Source organism: Sebastes fasciatus, chromosome 5, assembly GCF_043250625.1.
Source record: "Sebastes fasciatus isolate fSebFas1 chromosome 5, fSebFas1.pri, whole genome shotgun sequence".
NCBI classification, from domain to species: Eukaryota; Metazoa; Chordata; class Actinopteri; order Perciformes; family Sebastidae; genus Sebastes; species Sebastes fasciatus.
The window spans coordinates 37,464,018-37,487,633 of record NC_133799.1 but is presented as its reverse complement, the minus strand read 5'-3'; the positions used below and the strand labels follow the sequence as shown (position 1 = coordinate 37,487,633).

The window sequence follows — 23,616 nt, the reverse complement described above, 5'->3', positions numbered from 1 at the left end:
TTTTATTTGAAATTTGGGAGAAATGTTGTCAGTAGTTTATAGAATATAACAAACATTTTCATTTTACTCAAACACATACCAATAAATAGTAAAACCAGAGAAACTGATAATTTTGAAGTGGTCTCTTAATTTTTTCTAGAGCTGTATACTATACTTTTATTTATTCCAAGAACAACAAAGTTGTCAATGATTTTGTTGTCTGCTTTGTAATGTAATTACAGCCTCGCAGGGCTGTGAGAATGGATGTTTAACCCTATTCATCTCCATATATTCATATTTACATATATGGACTTCTCACATATATTAGAAATATCACTTTTGTAAATATGATTTGATATATAACATGTATGGGTATATGATCAATCCATACCCATATATTCAACATACAAATGTGCATGTGTTCATACTTTTAAAGTATTGGGAAAGTGTGGTTTTACATGAGTTAATAGGCTAATTGTGTTTTCAAAAATCATACAGTAAACATGTGCCTGAGAAAGAATATACAAATATGTTGGACAAATGACCATTTTCGCAAAATTTTGAAATATGTGACTTATTTTGGATATTAGTGAAACAAATCCAGTGACATATATACTATGATATAAATGTAGTAATTTATCAGAAAGAGCCTTTAACAAGAATCCACTGAGACCGTAGACGTATATACATAGACGCCGCATTGGACGCCTCAGCCCGTTACGACGATACGTCAACGTGGGCGCCATATTGGACCGGGCCCGACCGGCCTGTAACCCTCTACTAGTGAACGGGGGAGCTGCCGGTTTTCTGGATAAAAAGTACTATAACGTCTACATTTCTCAACCGATTTCAACGAGTGGTTATTATATTAAAGGGTTTATGACCTACAGTACGTGGCGTAGAACAATAATGTTTTGTTTCCAGTTCCTTGAATCTGGATAGTTGAGCTCTAATCGCTGCTAGACGCTCAGGAGACGAGTGTTTACCGTAGGCTGACACAAACTGAATTACTACATGATAGAAAATAACTCATTTATCATTAGAAATTGTTAAAAGTCACGTTTGTAAAGTATGGCTTTGGCTTATTTTCCTTGGTTAAGGTTAATACTGTACTTGTAAAGAGGTCCCTATAAAATATAATATAATATAATACAATGTACAAATGTGTGTGAAATGTGTTCCTCCGAGATTTCAATCTATAGGCTACCACTAACTATTATGTTCATTTTCAGGCACCTTATCAATATCACTAATAAGAGCAATCAAAATAACAGGCAAATAGGAGTATATAAATAAATAATGGTAACAATAAATATTAGTATAATAATATTAGTTATGGATTTATTGAAATAATGGTGATACTACAGCAAGTATAAATAATTATAATCTAATAGCGTAATTTTTAATGATTGGTTTCACACATTACACTGAAAACACTGGCATGTTGCCTTAAGGAGCGTCCACTGAACTTCAAAGTTGACCGATTACCTAAATTTAGCTGGGCAAAAAGATACCATTTCATTTTAAAAGTAATACAAATATTAATAAAAAAATTGTGATTGGTCTGTAATTCATTCCAAAAAAAATATCTGCACTGTCATTTTTGTTTTGTATCATAACTCATTAGTGTCAGGGTACTGTAATTGCATAGCTAACTTGCAACTTGGAACTTTTGGTGAAAACCAGACTACCACAGTTGTTCAACAACAGGACAAGGCTCACCACTAGGTTTATCTCTCAGCATATATTCATATTTAGTATGGACATGGTTAGGGTATGATAATTCACTAAAGAAAAACAGAGCATAGGAATCTGCATATTTTATACCACCCCCAAAGGAAAAGAGAACAAACTACGTAAGCCAATATTTTCTTGTCTGTGACATTCTCCCAAGACAAGTGAAGAGCGGTGATGAAATGTGGATATTTCTGAGTGCTCAGACACCACACACTGGTAACAAGCAGAGGGGGAGATATGGAATCACCTTTGGTCAATCCATGTAGAATTTGAATGAACTCTGTAAACAAACATGAATTCAAGACTTGGAAATCTTAACAAACGATTTGAACAACCGCAGAACTATTACATAAAAGAGTTAGAAGCCGATGGTTCCTCGAGCCATGCAGTATCCCAGTTTGTTCTGGTTCCCGAGGAAAGACATAAGGCCCACGTAAGTCTCGATGAGTATATCGTGATTCAGGACCAGGACGCCATTGGCCTTCCCAGGAAATGGCTTCTTGGCGTGGGCTTTCTGCGCTGCATCCTTGAGCTCCTCACGGAACTTTTGGATCTGTGGACAAGAGGGTGGGAGGATCAGACATATATCAGAAAAACTCATTTATTTCCCGTTTACAGCTCTTTGACTTCTCGCCTCGGCAGCATGAGGTCACAACATCCTATTTTAGAGGGATTCAATCTTTTTTGTCATACACAAGATAAGTAATCGAGTCAAGCACCGTTTGCAATAAATCATTAAACTTGTTTCAAAGTAATTTATGGAAGTATATCAACAGGAAAACATTTTTTGAGAGCACAAAACTAATTTGAGTGCTACTCAGTCTACAAGTCAACATTGGAGAGCACACAGGCACAGAACTGATGATCTGAGCATGCAAGAGGAATACAGTGGTACAGGGATCATTTCATTTTGTAGGCCAACCAGGAAGTTAGCATCGCTCTGTTTCCCTCGACAAGAGCCAGTGGGATTTTTCCATTGGATTTGGGATTATTGCAGAAAATAATCTCTGTGGCAAACGTACGTTTATGATACTTACACGTTTTGTTCAAAAAGATAATCTCCACAAATGAACACCACTTTTATGATTTTTGAAACGTGAATGCAATCTCCACAAGTAAGAAGCTAACGTTAGGCTGTAAAGGAATATATATACAAACAGTACATATATATATATATATATACACATATATATATATATATATACATATATATATAGTATAAATATATATATATATATATATATATATTTATAATAACCATTATTTATAAATTAATTTTATATAGTATATATGTAAGTATTTGTTAATGATTATGAAATTATTTGTAAATCTTTAAGAAATTGTTTGAAAAACATGTATAAACATTACATGGATAGTTATTTGTAACACTTTTAATGGTTAATAACTTTTGTTATTAACCATTTGAAAAAGTGTTTGTAAACCGTTTATAAACATAATTTGGATGTCTATTATAAAGTAGCAACTGATGATTATAATACCTTGTTAAATGTTTAATAAATACGTTGTAAAGCATCTAGAAACATTATTTAGATAGATATTTAATAGTTTGTCAATGGTTAATAATTGGTTTCTGGTCCATCTATCTATTTAATGTTTATAGATGTTCTACAAACAATGTCTTAAAGGTTTACAAATCATTTGGTAATCACTAACAAATACTTAATATAGTATATAAAATGCTATAATGTGTGCTATAATTAACTCTTAATAAATAGTTTACTAATGTAATCAGAATGTAATTGATATTGGCTCTAATCAGCTATGATACAATGTAGAATTTAGAAACTAATTATTTCATATGACACAAACCAATGATAAAATAACAGAAATTATAGCATTACTAATAATTAGTAAACATTATTAATTATCATTTCCTTGTTTGTTAACAGTAAAATAACTATTAACACAGTTTAATTAAATACCAATTTACCGTTTATGAGCATTTATGGTTATTATGAAGTGTTACTGAATGTCCTTTCACCTTCATTAGATATGGGGCTTATGGCAGATATCTCAGATATCTCAAGACGTTAGCAAATACAGCCACAACTATTTGCATGGCTCGACACCACTAGTGTTAAGTGAGGAAATCTGTATTTTGTGAGTGATTCAGATGAACTGAGCCTTTAAACACTGCCATACTGTTATCACTGATTGATGAACTTACGTCGCAGAGAGCAGCGAATGTGTCACTGATGTTCCTCACAGGGTGGTCGGTGAAGGTGTTGAAAGGGAAGTCGACGGCGAAGGGGTTCCACCTGGAGGTAAAGGAGGGCTCTCTCAGCCGGTCCCAGAACACTCGCACCCCCTCCCCCCCTCTCCTAAACACACAGAGACACAGAGGAACACAAACGTCAAAGTGTCTCTCTCTCACTGTGACAAATTCAGAGTCACCAGATCAATAACACTACTCACTGCTTTCTGCAAACAAGTCATTGTATTGTTTTCCATTGAGAATTATGCAATAAACAGTGAATATAAACGCTTTCTTTGCCTCTGGCCACATCCAGAATAGCTACAACTCATAGGCTGTCATTTAGAAGTGACAATTATATGGCATAGAATTGTTTTTGCCTATAGCTTTTATCACAGGCATCATGTAGAAGTAATGCTAAACGGTGCTAAAAACCATACTGCAGTTTGTGTTGTCTTTTTTTTGCTTGTCTATTCATTTAGTTTGAACCTGGTATTTCTGCACTGTTGCATATAAAGATTAGGCAACGCTAATATTATATTATGAATAGGGCTGTCAATCTATTAAAATAGTCAATCACGATTAATCGCAAATTAATAATCACAAATTTTGTATCTGTTCAAAATGTACCTTAAAGGGAGATTTGTCTGTTTAGACAAAACCGATAAATATGTGGAATAAGTACATAATTTAAAAAACACAATCACAAACAGCAGTGACACTAGGCTATCGCTTGCGGCACGCAGAGAAACTAGATCAGACGCAGAAACTATCGCTGAAGATCACAAGCTGGCCGCAGAGCTCCACGCATCCTGTGTGAGAAGCTCAATTGGTTAACATGGGCGCTGAGTATGAACCCGATGTAAGTTATTAATAACTTACAGAAACATTGCATGCAATAGTCCACCTTCTCTCCCTCTCTCTGTCACTCTCTCTAAAACACACAAACACAGTGACAGCGAGCGCTGTGGTGCCTAGTCCTACCTACATGGGTTTATGTTGACAAAACGAGGTGATTCAGTAAATTTGATTGAATAAAAAAAGACTAACACAGGGTGCTCACCTGGAACAGTGGGAGCCCCATGTACCAAGGCTGAGTCCATCGACCGGGGTTAGAATCTGACCCGCGGCCCTTTGCTGCATGTCATTCCCTCTCTCTCTCCCCCTTTCACTATCACTGTCACTGTTAACTAAAGGCAAAAAATCTTAAAAAAAGACTAACTCATGTAATCCAATAACTCACTCTATTCAAATGGAAAATTTTGTTAGAGGATTTTTAGGGTGATAACATCATAAAATATGACAACAGACATTCAAAGCTCCATTCGAAAAGCGTTTTGAATGTAAATAAAATGGCATTCGGTAAAGCCCTGGGGAGACAGTCATGGCTAGTCTTAGCTCAAGCTTTTTCCTAGCTTCATCCGTATTCTGTAATAGAAAACTATACATTTTGAGAAGCGGATGTTTTGGTATTTGAGTTTATTATCGCATATTAACTAAATGAGACAGTAGCTAAATGGATTCATGTTGGGAGGACAAAAGAGCAGCTAAACTAGGCCTGCTAAAAGGTAAGCTGCACAGCAAAACAGAGTACTACAATCTCTCATTTTGACTCCAGTGGAAATCACACTTTTGTCATTTCTACCTTTAAATTACATATTTGAATGTATTAAATTGTAAATTAATTAATTAGGTCTATTTCAATATTAATTGTAGATGGATAGAGACACAGGAATACACTTAATCCCTTACTTAATAAATTAATTATGAACTTAAAGGTCCCATATCATGCTCATTTTCAGGTTCATACTTGTATTTTGTGTTTCTAATAGAACATGTTTACATGCTGTAATGTTCAAAAATACTTTTATTTTCCTCATACTGTCTGCCTGAATATACCTGTATTTACCCTCTGTCTGAAACACTCCGTTTTAGTGCATTTCAATGGAATTGCAACGGAATTGCGTTGCTAGGCAACAGTTTGGGCCCATGTTTCTTCCCATCAGCTGATGTCATTCACATACACTGCAACAGGAAAAAAATGGGACACATTTAGAATGTTTACGTTTAAAACCGTGTAATGGTCTAAATATTGTATATTTGTGACATCACAAACGGCTTGTTTCAAACGCACAATTTCTGAATACTGGCTGTGTGTATTTCTCCGTATATTGAGCGTTTTCATAGTTTAACAGTATTTATAAAGCACTTAAAGCTGCTTTATAATATAAAAGACATGAAAATCTCACTTTTTACAATATGAGACCTTTAATAATCAAAGTGTGTTTTCTTTAAAGGGGAACTACGCCCATTTTCAAAATTCATACATGTTATTCCTATGTTTTAAAACAGTCCTAAAAATATTAGTAAACATAAACAACTCCCAAATCCAACAACTAGAGTGCTAAAACTCAAATGGGTGATGTGTGAGGGTATAAAATGTGGAACTGCTCCATAGACAATGAATAGGGAGAGATGTTCTATTTGATTGAACTTCACTAGGTCATAGGTATAACATATTGGAATTCTTAATTAAGCTGGTGTTCCCCTTTAACAAACTAGTTAGAATGGCCAAAACACAATACATACAGCTTTTTACCCTAGGATTTAGCTTTTTTTAGGTATGGTCTATGATCTATGCCAATGACTTTTGGGGGCTAAATAGTCTGTCTAAAAAGCCATAAAATAAAGCTACTACAAACTATTTTGCAGTGAAAAACCCACTTTTGTTCAATTTCTCTGTTTCTTACTGCTCTCTGCCTTTAAGTACTTTACAGTAATTGGTTGCACAAATAAAAATGTATAGCCACCGTCTGCCACAACTTCATGGACCACGATTTTTGCTTCAACATCAGTTCACATTATTTCCCCAGAAGGGGACTACCAGATCTGTTGGTTCCATGGTAACAATGTAAGAAAAATAATGGAAAACTGGCCCTAATCTGTCCTCAGGCCAAATACTTAATGTGAGGGCTATCTCTCATGTTTACCAGTCTTAGAGGTGTGTTCATCATATTAAAGTATATACCGTAGGCTTTAATGAAGATGCCCCGGGGCCATATCTTTCCTCAGTCTAATGAAACCTCAGAGGACTGAGAGCAAACAGACCTCGTCGCATCCCGTCCTTGAAATGATGTTGGTGTTGATCCACATGCTGTGAAGATCCTTACAATTCTCTATTTACTGCTTGTCAATCAAATGTGATCTATATCTCTAATGCTGACCTTACACCAAACGACTTTTCAAGCGATTTCACTGTCGCAGACATATTCCCAATGTGGGAATAAAATCCCGAGAGTTTTGCTAGAGTTGCGGCACTCCGGTGATCTGATATGATGTTTTACAAACTATCGGTATCGTGGCCGATGGCTGCGCAGCCACCAGCAGTCACGCGGAGACGTACAGTACATCACCTTTTTGTATGGAGGCTCCATAGACAAAGTCATGGTAGAGGGGGAGAAAAAGGTTATCTCTCAAATATATAACGCAACACTATCAGCTCTGTCCACGATAGATAGGGAAGACAGGGAGGAAAAGAAATCATTCAACTGTCACTTTATCTTACTGTACCAATTTGGCTCTTCCAAATAATCCAGCCAATGTAACTTTCCATTCATGAAATGAAATCGCACACTTTAGGATCCTCCTTACCCCTGGGATTAAGTAGACTTACTGAACATTACTAAAAATGAGACAGGACACCCGAGATCCAAGGCTTTCTCTCTAACACAATGCTGCTTTGCACACTGTTCAAATGCCAACGAATGTGTCTCTATTAAGTTAAAGTGTCATAAGATTCCCGAGTATCATTTCCCACCACAAAGTACAAGACCTTCTGAGGATAAAGCTACAGGTTTTATGGATAGAAGGTATAAGAAGGACTAATCAAGGGCTAATGAGGGCTTACTGAAGCAGGGTGTGCTTTGGGAAGATGAATTTGCCATGGGAGATGCGGTCGATAATGTTCAGTGGGATCCTCTGGACCTGCTCACAGTTGAACATGATGAAGTCGTACTTGAAGACCAGGAGAGAGTTGTCTGTGATGAAAGCGAGACGCTCTTTTTCATTGTTCCAGTGGTCCACCCTGGAACAACCAGAGAAAGAGAGTGTTAGACCTGCAGGGAAAAAACATTTCTTGCTATCTATATTTTAATTTCCAAACAAACTGATTTGTTTGGCTCGCTCAATTCTTAAAACCAAAGTTACTTTATTTTAAACAATGTGAATAGTTGAATTCACAATAAAGGACATTTCTGGGAAGGTGAGCAGAGGATGACTGGAAAGTCAAGAGCATCTTTGAAAAAGATACTTTCCTACATGTCTGATCCCTTTAACTTAATTAATTCAAGCCTTTATTAGCTGGAGACTTGATTATTGTAATGCCCTGTATGTTGGTCTCAACCAGTCTTCCCTCGCGTGCCTCCAACTTGTGCAAAATGCTGCCGCTCGTTTTTTAACTAACACTTCCATACGTGAACACATCACCCCCGTACTTTACTCACTCCGTTGGCTTCCAGTTGGCTTTAGAATTGATTTTAAGCTCTTGATGTTTGTTTTTAAAGCCATTAACGGCCTCGCCCCACCTTATTTGTCCGAGATTTTAACCCTCCGCGAGCATAACGGGGCTTTGATGTCATCGGGTCAACTTTTTTTAGAAGTCCCGAGGTCGAGGTATAAATTGTGGGGTCTGAATAAATCAGAGGGGTCACAGGCGGATTAAATGAATAGTTCAACATTTTGAGAAACATGCTTACTTGCTTTCTTGCAAAGACATAGATGCACAAGACAAAAAGACTAGAAGCCGCTGATCTAACGACCTCAGATTTGTCACATTTGACTCCTTGGGGGGGGTCCCAACCCCTATGTTTGGAACCACTGCTATAGAGAGTGAAGTTGTGAAGTTTTTACTAACAAAAAAAAGAAAGAAAATCTTATATCTTAACAGAAACACCTTCAAAGCAACAAACTAAAGTCTGCTTTCTCTTCTGCCCTCAAAGTGTGTTAAAACTGTCTGTCTTATTAGTTGAAGTTACAAAAAGCATCATTTCACCCACACTGCTGTGCACACAACTAATTCACAGTGCCGTTGATTCTCTTTCTACGGCCCGCTGAGCCGTGTCAATGTGGCCAACTCCAAATGAAGCACCCGATTGCTGCTGGAAGCCCTAGACAAAAAAAAGACTGAACAGCCAAGGCATCATGGGAAAGGTGTGGGTGAAGAGCTTTGACTGTGCTAATGAAATGAGTTGACTGGGCACAGCGTTGAGGACGGTACAGAGGTGTTACAGAGATGCAAGATCAGACTGTGGGTAGTCTGACAAGCTGCGGGCACGTGGCTTAACACAACACACTGGGATGTGCTGGACTGAGCTAACTGGCTCTACTGTAGATTCATATTTAGCATACAGGCATGACAGTGGAGTCAATCTTCTCATCTAACTCTCAGCAAGAGAGTAATTAAGCGTTTTCCCCAAACTTAATATTCCAAAGTATTCGTTTCAATGAACTACATCATCTTCCAGTATTTTCAATAAGTATCTCCAGTTACCTTTTATCTTCTCTTGCAAAGGTTCTCTATACGATATTCAGAGTATTAATAAAGCAGCAAACAACTATTGTCTATGTAAAGACATAGAGGAGTAATGTCTACCTGAGCAGAGAATGAAGTCGCTCTCCCTGTCTGTGTGTGTTGTAATCAGAGCTTCTCCGTGCTTTGTTGACATAGCCAGATCGGCCATGCGTGCTTTTAGTGCATGTCAGTGCATGTCAGTGCATGTGAGCATGCCCCACTAGCTAGCTCACGGCCGCCACACTGCACTGCACTCATACAGCAGTTACGGCTAACAACGCAGTCCCGACCGACGGCGCCGTTGCAGAAGCAAATCACCCACCCTCCGGTTCCCCCCTCAGGTTAACACTGTTAGCTCTGTCAGCAGGGTTGCCGTTGTCTTCATGGTTAGTGCTGTTAGCATCGTTAGCGCTGTTAGCACCGTTAGCTGCAGGCCACCGAGCCGTGTGGAGGCAATAGAAATTAGGGGTGGGAAAAAGAAAATCGATTCACCTATTGTTTTTGTTTTTTTACTATTTCAATGTGATTTAATTTGATGTTTTAATGCCAGAATTGATATATTTGCTTCATTTGAATCTATGCGGAGGTACAAGGCAGTTACCGCTTTTATTGTTGTAATCTGAGTAACGTGACGTCATATTCGCTCCGTATCCGTCCACCAAAACAAACCACAGTCCGCCACAGCGAGCCAAAATGAAAAAGTAGAAAGCAGCGGAGGGTCGGCGTGGATACGACCTGCACCCTCACATGTTAAATCCAAAGTGGTAAACGCTACACATCCAGTAAAGGATGGAAACACTTTGGGTTTCACACACTGCAGGAAAGGCAGAGCTAGACATCACGGCTAAAGCTGCATGCTAACTCTGTCACGGACAGGAGACGTTATCGTATTGTGATGACTAGGCATGTCGCGTTAGTCGGTGTTACCGGTGTTACACGGTAGTTGGGCACACTGATTACATTACGTGCCCACCGCCCCACCGTCGTTTCGCTTTTTTTTTACAGAAATTAAAGCCATTTAGTTCATTTTGGCGTATCAGCGCCGTGTTGTCAATAGATAGTCGGACGACAGACGCTATAAACTCACAGTGATTGCAGCATGTGTCATATTTCCCACACACGTTGACGAGAGAGAGTTGACAGACCGGGAGATGGCAAAGGATTTGGTGTCAAAGCGAAAAGCAAACGCGCCTATTCGGCAATATTTCAGATTTAAACCCAATACTGTGAGGGAACCATAATGTTAATGAAGCAATCGCCGTGCGGAGGATGGAGCGATCACAGCTGGTGTGCACAGGTAACGGTGCCAGGTAACGTTAGACCCCTGCGGCCCCGCAGTAAAAGCTGGACTGGAGAGGCTAGACACACCGCCACGCGACGGTAAAGATCAAAGTAAGAGCACTAAGCATATTGACCGTCATCTTTTCTTGTGAAATTTCCGGTGTAATTGGTAACACCGGTGTTGTCACAAGTTTATTAACCGGTGGGAAAACTTCCTCACCGTCACATCCTTAGCAGTAACGTGCGGTCAAGCTAGCCATCACTCTCATCTCCGTGGTCAAATCAGCCGACGCTACAACAGTAGAGCACCAATATACTGACAGTTATGTTAAATGCATTCAGGCGGCCCCGTTGCAGCTGACCATGGATGTATTAAGAGAACGGAGCTGACGGGAGAGCTAGAGATGGATTTGACGAAGTATACACATGTGACTAAATCTGGTTTTCAAAATAAAATGTCAACAAATGGAACTGTATATACAAAATACATATATAGAAATAAGATTGATGAATTATATTCACCAGAAGAATAAAACATTACATGTCCTATATCAATTTGTGTAAATTTGTCTTTATTCTTTGAATTTTGGGTTTCCGGAAAAAAAATAAAAAATAATGCCTGACAATGACCCTGATATATTTGACTACAGGACATCTCTGACTACATTCATGCTGAAAATCAAACATTTTTGCTGTATTGATTTAGATATTTTTCAAAATAAAAGTCCCTAGAAGTGTATGATTTAACTTTTTCCCATGGTCTAGTGTTAAAAAATGTAACAAAAATCACAATAAATCGTAATATTGAATTGCAACACTTGTAAAATCGCAATACTAAAAAATCGAATCGGCACCCAAGTATCGTGATAGTATCAAATTGGAAGATAGGTGTATCGTCCCAGCCCTAATAGAAATGCTCCCAATCTCGTATTAGGCATCTTTAATAATCAGCTGTTACTGAAAAATATTTCACACTATTTGGAAGAAACCCTATTTTGGTCTTTTTACAGAAATAAATACGTACCGTTACGTTGTAAGTACGATAAACACAATCTCAGAAAATGCATAAACAAAGGGGAAATAAATAATTCAGAACAAATAATAAAAACAAAAGAGGACCAGCCAAGGTAATAAAAGCAGATGAATTGAGATCATCTTGTTCTTTCTAAAGCTGGCGACAATCCACAGCAAAGCCAAATTTGAGGAATTTCTCATGCTGTTCTGACATTAGTCACCGGCCTCCCTCGGGGAAATTCTGCAGCAGTGTCACCGAATTACCATAGAATGCACTCTCTGTGTTGCAAGAAAATCCTACAGCGGCTTCTGCAGCGACGGTAACTGCGGGCTAAATGTAGGACAAACGTTAACGTGTGGTGGACAGAGCTGCATAAATGGGATGTATTATTAATTCTCACATGGCCAGCCGTTTCAATGTTTCCTGAAAGCTTGTGCTGGAGTGATACAATCTGACATCTGCGAGTGCACTTGGTAAATGTCTTGCAGTCACGTCATTTTGCTCCGTGTTCGAGGCACTTCGGTCACTGCCTCTGCTTTGTGAGATAAAACATTGATATTAGGCCTAATTAATGAGGACGTCTCTATCTGATCATGCTGAGGCAATATGGGCCTGTACTGTAGTATGTTAAGACAGGGAACCACTCTCTCCCTACGGGCAGCAGGTTGTACAGCACATATGTTAATGATGGATTATGGATGAGCAACACATGATACTGTAAACTGTGCATTTACAGACACATCATTACTGTCAGGTGAAAACTTTGCAACTCCAGTTAAGGAGAGCCAGATTTGACTTTTTTAGCTAAAGTTTTAAGAAGTCTCAGTGTCTGGATATCTTAACCTTAAAGGGTCACTCCACCAATTTTACATATGAGATTCAGTTTACTTGTCACAGACAGCACTACACACTACGTTAGCATCTGTAGCTCTGCTGGTAGCTTTGTGCTCGCCGCCGCTCTGTCATTGCGGCATAACTTTTGTGAGTGTCTGACAGACCGTGTGTGTGTGGCGGCGGGGAGTGTGGGTTTGTCGGTGGCGTTATATCTGTGAACATAGGTGTAGCAGACAGTGTGTGTACAGTTTATTTTTATTTTTTTTAAAGTTATTTTTTTGGGGGCATTTTCCATTTTTATGACAGGACAGTGGATAGAGTCTTGAAAGGGGGGAGAGAGAGAGTGGATGCAGAAAGGGCCACAGGCCGGATTCGAACCCGGGCCGCCGCGGTCAGGACCAAGCCTTAATACATGGACGCCCGCTCTACCAACTGAGCTAACCCAGGCGCCCTGTGTGTACAGTTTATTTGTCGGTGGATAAATGCTACGAGGCTACAACTCGCTCCGCTCAAGCGAGCCATAGACCGGAGCCAACTTCCTGTATCTTGCAATGCCGGCTCAGTCTCTCTTCAGGTGGACCAGCTTTTCTCCTTAAAGCGGCTCATCTCCTCTGAGTTTTTCTCAGCTTTTTAATTAATTATCAATATTTCTTTTAATCGTTTAACCAAAAGCGTTAATCGGTTAAAATGCTTAATGTCGGTTAACGGTTAAATCAGAATCTTGTTTATTGCCAGGTGTATCAGGTATACACTAGGAATTTGCTTTGGTTCGTTGGTGCAAATGAGCAGTAAAAATAACAATAGAATAATTAAAAAAAAGTTAGAATAAAAGAAGAATAAAAGAAATTGAAATTCTACCAATATACAATATACAATATAAGCTATAAACGGAACTAAACATAATATAAACATTGTTTGCACACCTCATCAGGTGTGCAAACAATCAGGTACCAGAGAGAGAGAGAGAGAGAGAGAGATAGATAGAGAGAGAGAGAGAGAGAGAGAGAGAGAGAGAAGAGAGAGAGAGACAGAGAGAGGGGAAGTAGTGTGTGTGTGAGAGAGAGAGAGAGAGTCACAGGGGGGCAGAGGGGCTGTTGGAGAGCCCCACTGCCATGGAAAAAACTGTTTTTGTGGCGTGAGGTTTTGGTCCTGATGGACCTTAACCTCCTGCCAGATGGCAGAGTCTGGAAGAGATGGTGTCCGGGATGGGAGGGCTAGGCCACATAAACGGTTAATTATTAACATCCCTAAGTACAATGTTAAATTGCTGGAGTAACCACTAGATGCCACCAAAGACTACACACTGTACCTTTAATTTAAGCTGAAGTATCCCAGGTTTGTTTGTGGGTTGTAGAATTTCTCTGACGGTTTTACAAAAACACTTTATTGTACCACCCCCTCTATTTAGTAATCATAAGCAGTTTATAAATAATAAATAATGATTTATAACACAGCTGCGATTGGCTAAAGCCCCCCCCCACCCGACCCTGACTAGGATAAGTGGTTACAGATAATGGATGGATGGATAGATAGATGGGATGGATGGATGGTTTATAACACATTATAATGTCGTTTTGAGCGGATAAGGATGATATTAAAAGTATTTAAAGGACAACTTCAGTATTTTTCAACCTGGACCCTATTTTCCCATGTTTTTGTGTCTTAGTGACTAACAACACTTTTTGAAAGTGGTCCAGTATTGAGGGAGAACGCTGCAGCCGCCAGTCGCAAAACAGGCTGTAATGTACCATTTGGGGCAACCTGATACCGTCAGTTTACGTCCACTAAAAGTGCTTGTTTTTGCCACTGACAGGCTCAGATTGTTAGTATAAGTGTCTGACAACATTATGGAAAGGACCCTCAGAGAAATTAAACCTTTTACTTACCTTTCGCTTCCTGTTTGTTACTGAGTCATGTGACTTGTTGCCGTAAGACAACCGTGGAAACGTGAGTGAAAGTTGGAAATAGGAGTGCCACGGGACACCAGTGTTGTCAGAGTCTGTTGTGTCGGACTACTGGAAGCATAGCTTAGTGTTATCTAAAAGATTTTCAATGTCATGGCTGAATGTTTAGATGATTTCAACAGTGTGGAGGCGATGCGAGTTTTCAGGACGAGACTTCTCCGAGCGAGACACACAATAACAAACAGACCTGATCAAGCGAAAGGTAAAAAAAGGTTTAATTTCTTTGTAGGGTTTTTTCCATAATGTTGTCAGACACTTACAGTATAATAACAATCTGAGCCTGTCAGTGGCAAAAACAAACACATTTAGTGGACGTAAAATTACCAGGTTGTCCCAAGTGAATACATTACAACCTGTTTAGTGGTTGGCGGCTGCACCGTTCTCTCTACTGGACCAATTACAAATAGTGTTGTCCCCATTAGTCACTAAGACACAAAACATTAGAAAATAGGTTGAAAAATACCACAGTTACCCTTTAAAGTTATTTAAATATTTAAAGTATATGACAAATTTAGCTGAAATGATTAGTTGATCAAAATAAAATAAACGGTTAATAAATTTGATAATTGGTTAATTGTGTACACATTTTTTAAAGCAAAAATGCCAAAAACTCACTCTGCCAACAGCCAAACGCTGTGAACGCTGCCATCTACTTCTTCATCCACCAGAGCTTCGACGTCTTTGATGGCCTGATTCAGAGTGCCAGGCTGAGGAGACAGAAATGCACGGGTGTCACTTTCTAATTTTCCTTTGTGACAATCACAATGTGTGACAGAAAGCTTAAGGGGTAATCTTTGAGGCAGATGCACAGCTGGGACTGGTACTCCAACAAAATGTCAGCACATCTGTTTGTCAAACAAAATGACAATAAACAAAAACACGAAGCCTCTGCATATGAAAATGACTGCAAATGAAGAAAGCTGAGCGTGCAGCTTCTGTGTATGAATCTGAGCTACTCACATATTTGAGAGACAGAAGAGAAAGATTCAGTACATAATACACTACACATCCAATGTGTCAGCTACGAGCATTTCTGTTTTCCACACTCAATCCACACTCAAACTCTCACTTCTATAACATGGGATTCTATCCTTCCACGTCCTATTCTTTCAGGAGGTTAGTTTAGTTTATTTAGTTTAGGAGTTCATACTGAGGGCTCCTGACAGTCTTACTGCATTAAGTGAGTGCAGATGTGTTATTAAGTGAGTGCAGATGTGTTATCAGCAAATACATATTCAAAGTATTAAACCTAAAAGTAAATATTATGCAGAACAGCCCATCACCGAGACTGAAAGACAGCGGCTCTTCTTCCTCCGCAGGCTGCAGAGGTTCAACATGGACTCCAGGATACTCTGCAACTTCTACAGGTGCACCATCGAGAGTATCCTGACCGGCTGCATCACCGCCTGGTATGGCAGTTGCACCGCCCTCAACCGTAGGGCTCTACAGAGGGTGGTGAAAACTGCACAGCACATCACCAGGACGGAGCTGCCATCCATGGAGGACCTCTACACCCAGCGGTGTAGGAAGAAGGCCAACAGGATTATTACAGACCCCAACTGCCCCAGCAACAAACTGTTCTGCCTGCTGCCGTCTGGTAGCGCACAACCAGGCTCAGGGACAGCTTCATCCAGCAGGCCATAAGACTGATGACCTCTTGACCTCCTGAGCTCATCACTTGTCACTTTAACATTGTCACTTTACCTTTATATACTTTACGTACTGTTTTACAAACTGTTACACCTCTGTGTATATATTTTTACATATGTACTACTTCTCTGTACATACTACATTCCTGTTTAGACATCTGTATATATAAATATATATGTTTAGTACTTCTCATTATTTCTCACTACATTCCTGTTTATAAATACATGACTTCTCATCATGCATATACTGTACATACTCCATCCTGTTTCAATTCTGTTTTCCCATCTGAAATACTGTCTTCAACAAATTTACATAATTCCATTACTATTATATAATTACTTATGTTTATATTTAAGCCCTCTATTCTAAATGTACTATTTTGTGCCTTACATGCTAGTTCTGGTCGAGGTGGAGCAGTTTTACATACAGTTAACTTTAATATACACCAATGTATCAAATATCTCAACCAGCAAAGTAGCGATCTAACTGTTTTAGGGGCTGTTCTGTCACACTGTGTGTGTGTGTGTGTGTGTGTGTGTGTGTGTGTGTTTTAATTGCAAGAGACTGCAGATGAAAACTTAAGCTAACTCTGGTATGATACCTCAAATGCTAAACTATGCTAAGTTTTTATGATGTTGCACATGGTTCCTTCAAAAATAAATCAATAAAATATATGTATTAGTAACAACAGCTGTCAACTAAATTTGAGAGGAAGTGCCTCTGAAATGTGGTGGAGCAGAAGTATAAAGCTCAAACGTGTTCTGGTAACATTTAACCTAAGAACAACTCTGATTGTACCTACCTACCTACAGTATTGTTTAGTTTCACCAGCATTTAATGACAGCACAAAGGTGGAAAATGTTAGAGTCTTTACCCTCAAAACGAAGAACTTCCTGATCTTAAACTGGTCCAGAGATGACTCCACAGAGATGGCACTGCGCTGGGGGCGGGCCGCTCCGACCTCCGCTGCCCGCTCCTCCGTGCCCTCTGTGGGGGCAGCAGGCTGAGCGTCCTTCGTACCACCGGGAGGAGAGCTGAGCTGCTGCTGCTGCTGCTGCTCCTCACCTGGCGGCGCAGCAGGCTGCTGCTGCTGCTCTTCTATGGGGGCAGCAGGCTGAGCGTCCTCCGTACCACCGGGAAGAGAGCTGAGCTGCTGCTGCTGCTGCTGGTCCTCACCTGGCTGCTCCTCCGTGTCCTCTGTGGGGGCAGCAGGCTGAGTGTGCTCCGTACCTCCGGGAGGAGAGTTGAGCTGCTGATCCTCACCTGGCAGCGCTCTTTCCTCCTCAGCTGCGTCTGCCATCATGGGTCTTGACAACACCTCTCTCAACATTAACAACACGTATATGTAGATGTTTATCAAGTGAAAGACGGTCCACTTAAGACAGCTTCTTTCCGCATATTTTCACTCTTCACTTTGACAGGTCAATCTCTCCCTCAGGTAACATTAGACTACTTCCTCAGTATCATACAGGTAATTAGACTACTTCCTCAGTATCTAAACTGAAGTCGCTCCACACAGATTTACTCCCTAAATGTCTTTGAGTCAACATGTCAAAGTGAAAGTAATAAAGAGGATTTACTTACCACTGATTGTGGATGTCGCAGAAGTTGTTGAAAGTGTCGCTGGTCCAACTGTAGATAGAGAGGCAGGACAGGTGCACAACTTCCTTGTTCCTAACAAGACATTGAATGGGCGTGCACGGCAGCAGCAGCAGCGGGGCCGAGCAGGAGAGCTGCACCTCAGATCAGATCAGATCAGATCAGCACTGAGGCCTCTCACTGCTCTGATGGGATTCACAGGACCAACCTGAGCACCTGCTGCTGCTGCTGCTGCACCTGGATGTACATTAGGTGCGCTGCTGGTCTGCAGGGGCGCTCCAGCCCTTTTGGTGCCCTGGTCGAAATTGGAGTTTTGGAGCCCCCCCGGCCGTATTTCCTTGTATGCATGACTCTAATGACATTGACATTTCCAAGTGTTCTGTATTAACAAAATAATTTAAAAGAAAAAAAAGATGTTTGCTCTTTTACTTTGGTTGCACACGCATGTTTGTGACAATCTTTCTTAAACTAAGCAAGAGTGGTTGCATTTTTGGATATTTGGATTTGTAGATTTACTTATATTGTTCATGTCAACATATGTTGGAAAGCGAATCAATATAACTAACTATTAAATACAATTCAGTTAGCTATTCAGCTGTGTTCAATACTTTTTTTCTGTGGCATTCCACTTTATTGCACATCACTTTTTACGATTTCTTTATTTGTGCAGTTTTATTGAGTTAATACTAATGTCTGGTCTATATTTCATGTGACTAGAATAGAATGTTGATGTGTGTGTGTGTGTGTGTATATATATATATACACACACACACATATATATATGTGTGTGTGTGTGTATGTGTATATGTATATGTATGTATAGATATTAAATAGATGGAAATCTATTGTTGTCAACTACAGTTTAGGAGATAACCGTGGAGGAAGTGAAACCTATGATCAGATTAGTCACTCCTATGACTCTTATTCCCATTGGCCTCACTTATACAGTGAATTAAACAGTGCAAATAAACCATTTCGCATTATTCTGGGGGCTCCCTGGAATTCCCTCAAGAACCCTGGTTGAGAATCGCTGACCTACTGTAGAGCATCTATAATGTTAAAACACCCATGATATCACCCATGATATCACCCAGAGAAAGGAGAAGCAGGGACACTTCCGGATCACATGCAAGGCCTACTGAAGGAGGTTAAGTCACGCTTCATCAACGCGTCATATCTGTGGGGTACCACACATGCGCAGTAAAATCTGATCTTCGCTCGCCGAAATTGAACCAATCGCAACGCACGACCACAGCTACAGTTACACTGCGCATGTGTTAAACCCTGCACCTCAAGCCCGTCTCCGCCCGTGTCCTAGCCTCCTTCCGTAGGCCTTGATCACATGCCGCTTCAAAACAAGAGTCACGGAAGTACAATGACTGTAATTCCAAAACAAAAGCCTATAGTCTAATGGTGAGATACTAAACGCAAAGAAATCCTCAAGACGAAATGTGAAAAGAAGAAGAAATAACATGGTTTACAGCATTATTATAGTGCAACACTTTAGACTTTGCGGGAGTTATACTGTGACAAAAACGTTACCACAACTTTGCTTGTATACTACTAAAACAACATTTCTGTTAGTAGCTAATTGTGTATTTCTGATTGCTGAAAATAATATAAATCCCTATGAAACAACTGACTCAGCATCAATATGTTTAGTATATAGAAGCCCTATCAATGCCGTTCTATCTCGGCTTCCTTCAGCAGACTATGTTGTTTCTTGACCTAAAGTCAATGTTACTCATATTTTATGAATGACATATCTTTATAGCCATAGGCCTTTTTCCCAGCAGACATTTTCACTTGTCATTGCAGGAAAAGTACAGCTGTTACTAATAACATTAAAAGTGCTTCTATTCAAATGTCCCAGTAAGCCACCATGCCGGTGTGCATACCAGGACCCTGAAACTGAAGCAGATCATTAGAATTATTATTCACACCTGTTCTTTTTCTATTGGTGACATGTCAAAATATCTTCTGTGAAAAAGGCCTATTGTTGAATCAAACCAATTTTAAAGATGAGGTCAATGTAGCTATATGTGCTCTGAACATAGAACATCTGGGATTATATTGGTGGTTGTTTGTAATTAAATGACTAAATTAATTTCTTACATTTACCAGTATATGCTATATAAATTACATTTTGGAGGGCATTACCTATAGACCACACAGTCTAGACACTTAGAGATCATTGTTTGAAATATGCGTTTCCATGTTGGTCTAACACTTTTATTTTGAAAACTTAGACCGGAAAAGGAATGTGCTGTCCCCCTGTCTAAGCTGACAGTCTGCTCTACGAACACCTGACAAGACTAATGAGAAACAAGTACTGGGACGGCTTATTCTTCACTAACCAGAGTGAATATTGGTGAGCTGAGGTTCGCTACCGTCCCTGCAGCCTCTATGCTCCACACGGCATGACAGAGAGACAGGACACCGAGGTAACAGCTCTTTAGTCTACAGTAAACAGCTCAGGGCTGCTCTGGTGGGGAAATGAAGCGCACATCTTCTGTGGGATTGTTTGTTGTGACACTCACAACTCCACTAAGTCCTGTTGGAAGTGAAGCCTAGATGAGAATAGTCCCCAGCAGATAGAGCTCTGCTAACATCTCCCGACCAATAGAAACGTGTGTTAGCTAGACGTTAGCCCGGCAGCTAACAGCAACAATAACAGCTGCCGGTTAACCGTCTTAACACCGGTTAACACGGTGGGTCTCTAACGTGAGCTCCAGTAAAGTAGAGAGATGTGTCGTGGTTCTGGCCCGCCAGCATCCTGCTCAGATGGATGTAGATGAGAGATGCTCATCATGTGGTTGATGGAGCTGGACCAGGCAGTGTCTTGGGAAATAGTTCTCATCCAGCACCAAACTAGCTAAATGAATAAAGGCTTTTAGTGTTGCTTTGTTCAACGATAAACATGTCTTTTAGTTATTACATTATGTTTGGCTTTTTGCAAATTAGTTAGATCTTTTGATGAATTCGGCGTAACCCGTTAAAATGCAGTGCGGTTGTGTAAAATGTTAACTTGACATGGTACACACTTGATGCCAGCGTCCATATGGGACCTTCTGGGGACAACAGGAAGACTATTAATACAAGTAGAAATGTGACTGAAGAAGATACTAGTGGATGGATCAGGGGTAGCTAGACTGTGACTTCTAACATCCATGGTCTTAAATCATAATGTTGCAGCTATTTAACTTTGTAAGCAATGGACTTCAAACAGATGTTTAAATTGAATTTGGTGTTAAAAGCATGTAGAGGCTGAATCAAGTGCTGTGTATTTTAGCCATTATAAAGAAACTTGTCAATTCAGATCAGTGAGCAAAAAGTACTGTACTGCTCAAAACTCTGAACATGTGGGCTACTAACTGATATGTCTCTCATGGGGAGGTGGAGGAGGCTGACCGGATCTACCTGCTGATGAAGGAGGAATACCGGATCTCTAGGAATGTGCGTCTGGCGTGGTTCCTTGGTAAACTTAACCAAGTCATCTGGCCAGCATCACAGCCTGAATTGGTGAGTTAATCTTGCCTCTTACTTCCTCTTCCTGTCCTCATGGAGGGCCAACAGCACCAAGATCGAAAAGTGGTCAACGGTTGGAAGTTGTAAATGCATTTCTGAGTGGTTTGTCACTGAATTTGACTATAAGTAAGCTGCTGCTTTTATATACCACTTCTGATTATAGTTGCTGCTGTATTCAATCACTTCCTGACCTCACCCTTTCGATTTGAAAAATTTTTTTCCTACCTTTTAATATTTATGAGAGAGTGTTAGAACTTGGTTTGATTAACCAGAATGATCAACCATTCAGGAGACCGGGGCCCTCAGAGTTGACCCTTATTGTATGACCAGCCCTCCTAAAGACACAGATATCTAAACATATCACTTAATTTGCATATTTATTTATTTTGGACCAGAAGTATGGAAATTGTGGATAACCTTGTTAGTTAGCTATTCGATGATCAGAGAACAATACCGGCGTTTATTTTTGAGGACGATATCTGTGTCTTCCGGAGGGGTGGTTATCCAAAACGGGTCAACTTTGAGGGCCTCTGTCTCCTGAATGGTTGGCCATTCTGATTGACAACGACAGCTTGGACAGCTTTGGTCCAAGTTTACTTTCTGTCTGTCTACTGCATTAACAATCATTGCAACAGGAAATACAAGGGGGCGCATTCAGGATGCTTATGTTGTCAAGTTTGAAAAAGGTTAACATGTGGGAAAAAATGTGTTCAAATGGAAAAGGTTGAAGTCGGAAAGTGATTGATTTCTGAATGAATGCCCCGTATGCAACTTATGGATGGCTTGTCACTTGTATTCCACTGGCACAATGCTACACTAGTTATATTCCAGTATAATGCTGTTGCGTAATGTACCAGTTTTACATGGTAGCTGTCATTGCAAACGGTATCTGTCTGTGGAGCACGATGGCATATGCCAGTAAGGATCGGGGTGCAACTGGCACATACCTGAACAGGAGTGACATGCAATTTGTGTGCGTGTTATACTGGTAAAACGCCATTGCCATACCAGTAGCAGTGCTTTACAAAGTGGTCTACCACTAAGAACTGGCATATGACTGTAAGACAATAGTGGCATACATCAGTATATGCTGGTGAAGAGTGGTATCTGCCAGTGGAACATGAGAGACAAAACCAAAGTCAACACTGACATTAGCCATGAACAACTTTTCAGTCTCAGTGTCACTCGTGGTCGCCGTCATCCACATTAACTTTAGCAGTTGAAGAGCAATTAAGTGCTCCAAATGTGGAATCCTCAAATTCAATGTTATTTCTTAAATATATTTATGAGATAATATGACGGTAAACGAAAAAAGATCTGAAATGCCTCAACATAAAGTAAAAAAAATAAAAAAAAAAAAAAAAAAAATATATATATATATATATTGTTAATGATAAATTACTGATGTCATGTTTGACTCTCACTTCATTTACAGCTGAGCTCAGAGAATGAATTGGATTTGCTGAGTATCTTACCTAAAGGATGGCAGATGGATTTCCCCCCCACCATGTACCCCTACATGTTGATGCCGTCCACTCGAGCCACCTTCCTGGCCCGGAGGTACCGTTTCATCATTGAGCTGGACCTCAGCCCCTCCACAGGGATTGTGGTAAGACTTATACACAGTTTAATCAAAGAACGCATATTGATAAGAAGTGAAAGCCAATTGATCGTTCCACTGCAACATCAGCGCCCAGCAGCAGAGCTGCGCTTCCGCCATTTTGGACTGAAACGGACTACTAGACGCCAGTAAAACGTCCGCCTATAAAGTGCCTTACAAAAGTAAAACAAAATGATTTCTATTCTGTTGTCATATGTTTAATATCTCTACCGAAATGGAATAAAAATATTATAAATATGCATACTATTATAACTTTTTACTTACTTACTTATTTATTGTCAAGCACCTCCAGAATAGGCCTGCACTATATGAGTAGAATCTGCGATGTGCGATAACACTGTTCAATATTGTGATAAAGATATGACTTGCGATAAATAAACAAATATTGAAGTGTGCATATTAGCTGTACATATACATATATGCATTGTCTCAGCCAGCTGATGAGTTTACAAGTAAGATATGTGTCATATGATATGTGTCAAACTAACCTAAACAGTTAGACTACATAACCTACTGCCAGCTTTAGTTTTAGCTTGTGTAGCCGAGGGTTATGTTGCTCCTATGCTTTATGAAGATAATAAATTAATAACACGGAGGCTCCGTAGTCTACACCCTGGTCAATAA

The 23,616-nt window shown here is 39.8% G+C and overlaps 2 protein-coding genes across 3 annotated transcripts in view; one reads left to right on the top strand and one right to left on the bottom strand.

Annotated features, from left to right (window-relative positions):
• Positions 1-1,297: 1,297 nt before the first annotated feature.
• Positions 1,298-18,992, bottom strand: tprg1 (tumor protein p63 regulated 1). Of its 2 annotated transcripts, none has more exons than XM_074636947.1 (6): positions 17,829-18,992; positions 17,119-17,551; positions 15,210-15,301; positions 7,839-8,015; positions 3,905-4,058; positions 1,298-2,269 (listed from the first exon to the last, which is right to left on the bottom strand). In XM_074636947.1, the coding sequence occupies exons 2-6, from the start codon at positions 17,545-17,547 to the stop codon at positions 2,075-2,077; spliced, it is 1,047 nt and encodes a 348-aa protein (XP_074493048.1). In that variant the 5' UTR covers positions 17,548-17,551; positions 17,829-18,992; the 3' UTR covers positions 1,298-2,074. The 2 variants fall into 2 exon arrangements, with proteins under 2 accessions (XP_074493048.1, XP_074493047.1); XM_074636946.1 differs by having other exon boundaries at positions 17,119-17,564; positions 17,829-18,987.
• The window catches only part of szt2 (SZT2 subunit of KICSTOR complex), a 151,860-nt gene continuing 146,285 nt past the window's right edge, over positions 18,042-23,616 (top strand). Inside the window, exons 1-4 of the mRNA XM_074636837.1 lie at positions 18,042-18,183; positions 20,093-20,287; positions 21,240-21,365; positions 22,807-22,980. Coding sequence (XP_074492938.1) covers positions 20,264-20,287; positions 21,240-21,365; positions 22,807-22,980 — 324 coding nt within the window. The 5' untranslated portion in view covers positions 18,042-18,183; positions 20,093-20,263. The remainder of the gene's footprint in view (positions 18,184-20,092; positions 20,288-21,239; positions 21,366-22,806; positions 22,981-23,616) is intronic.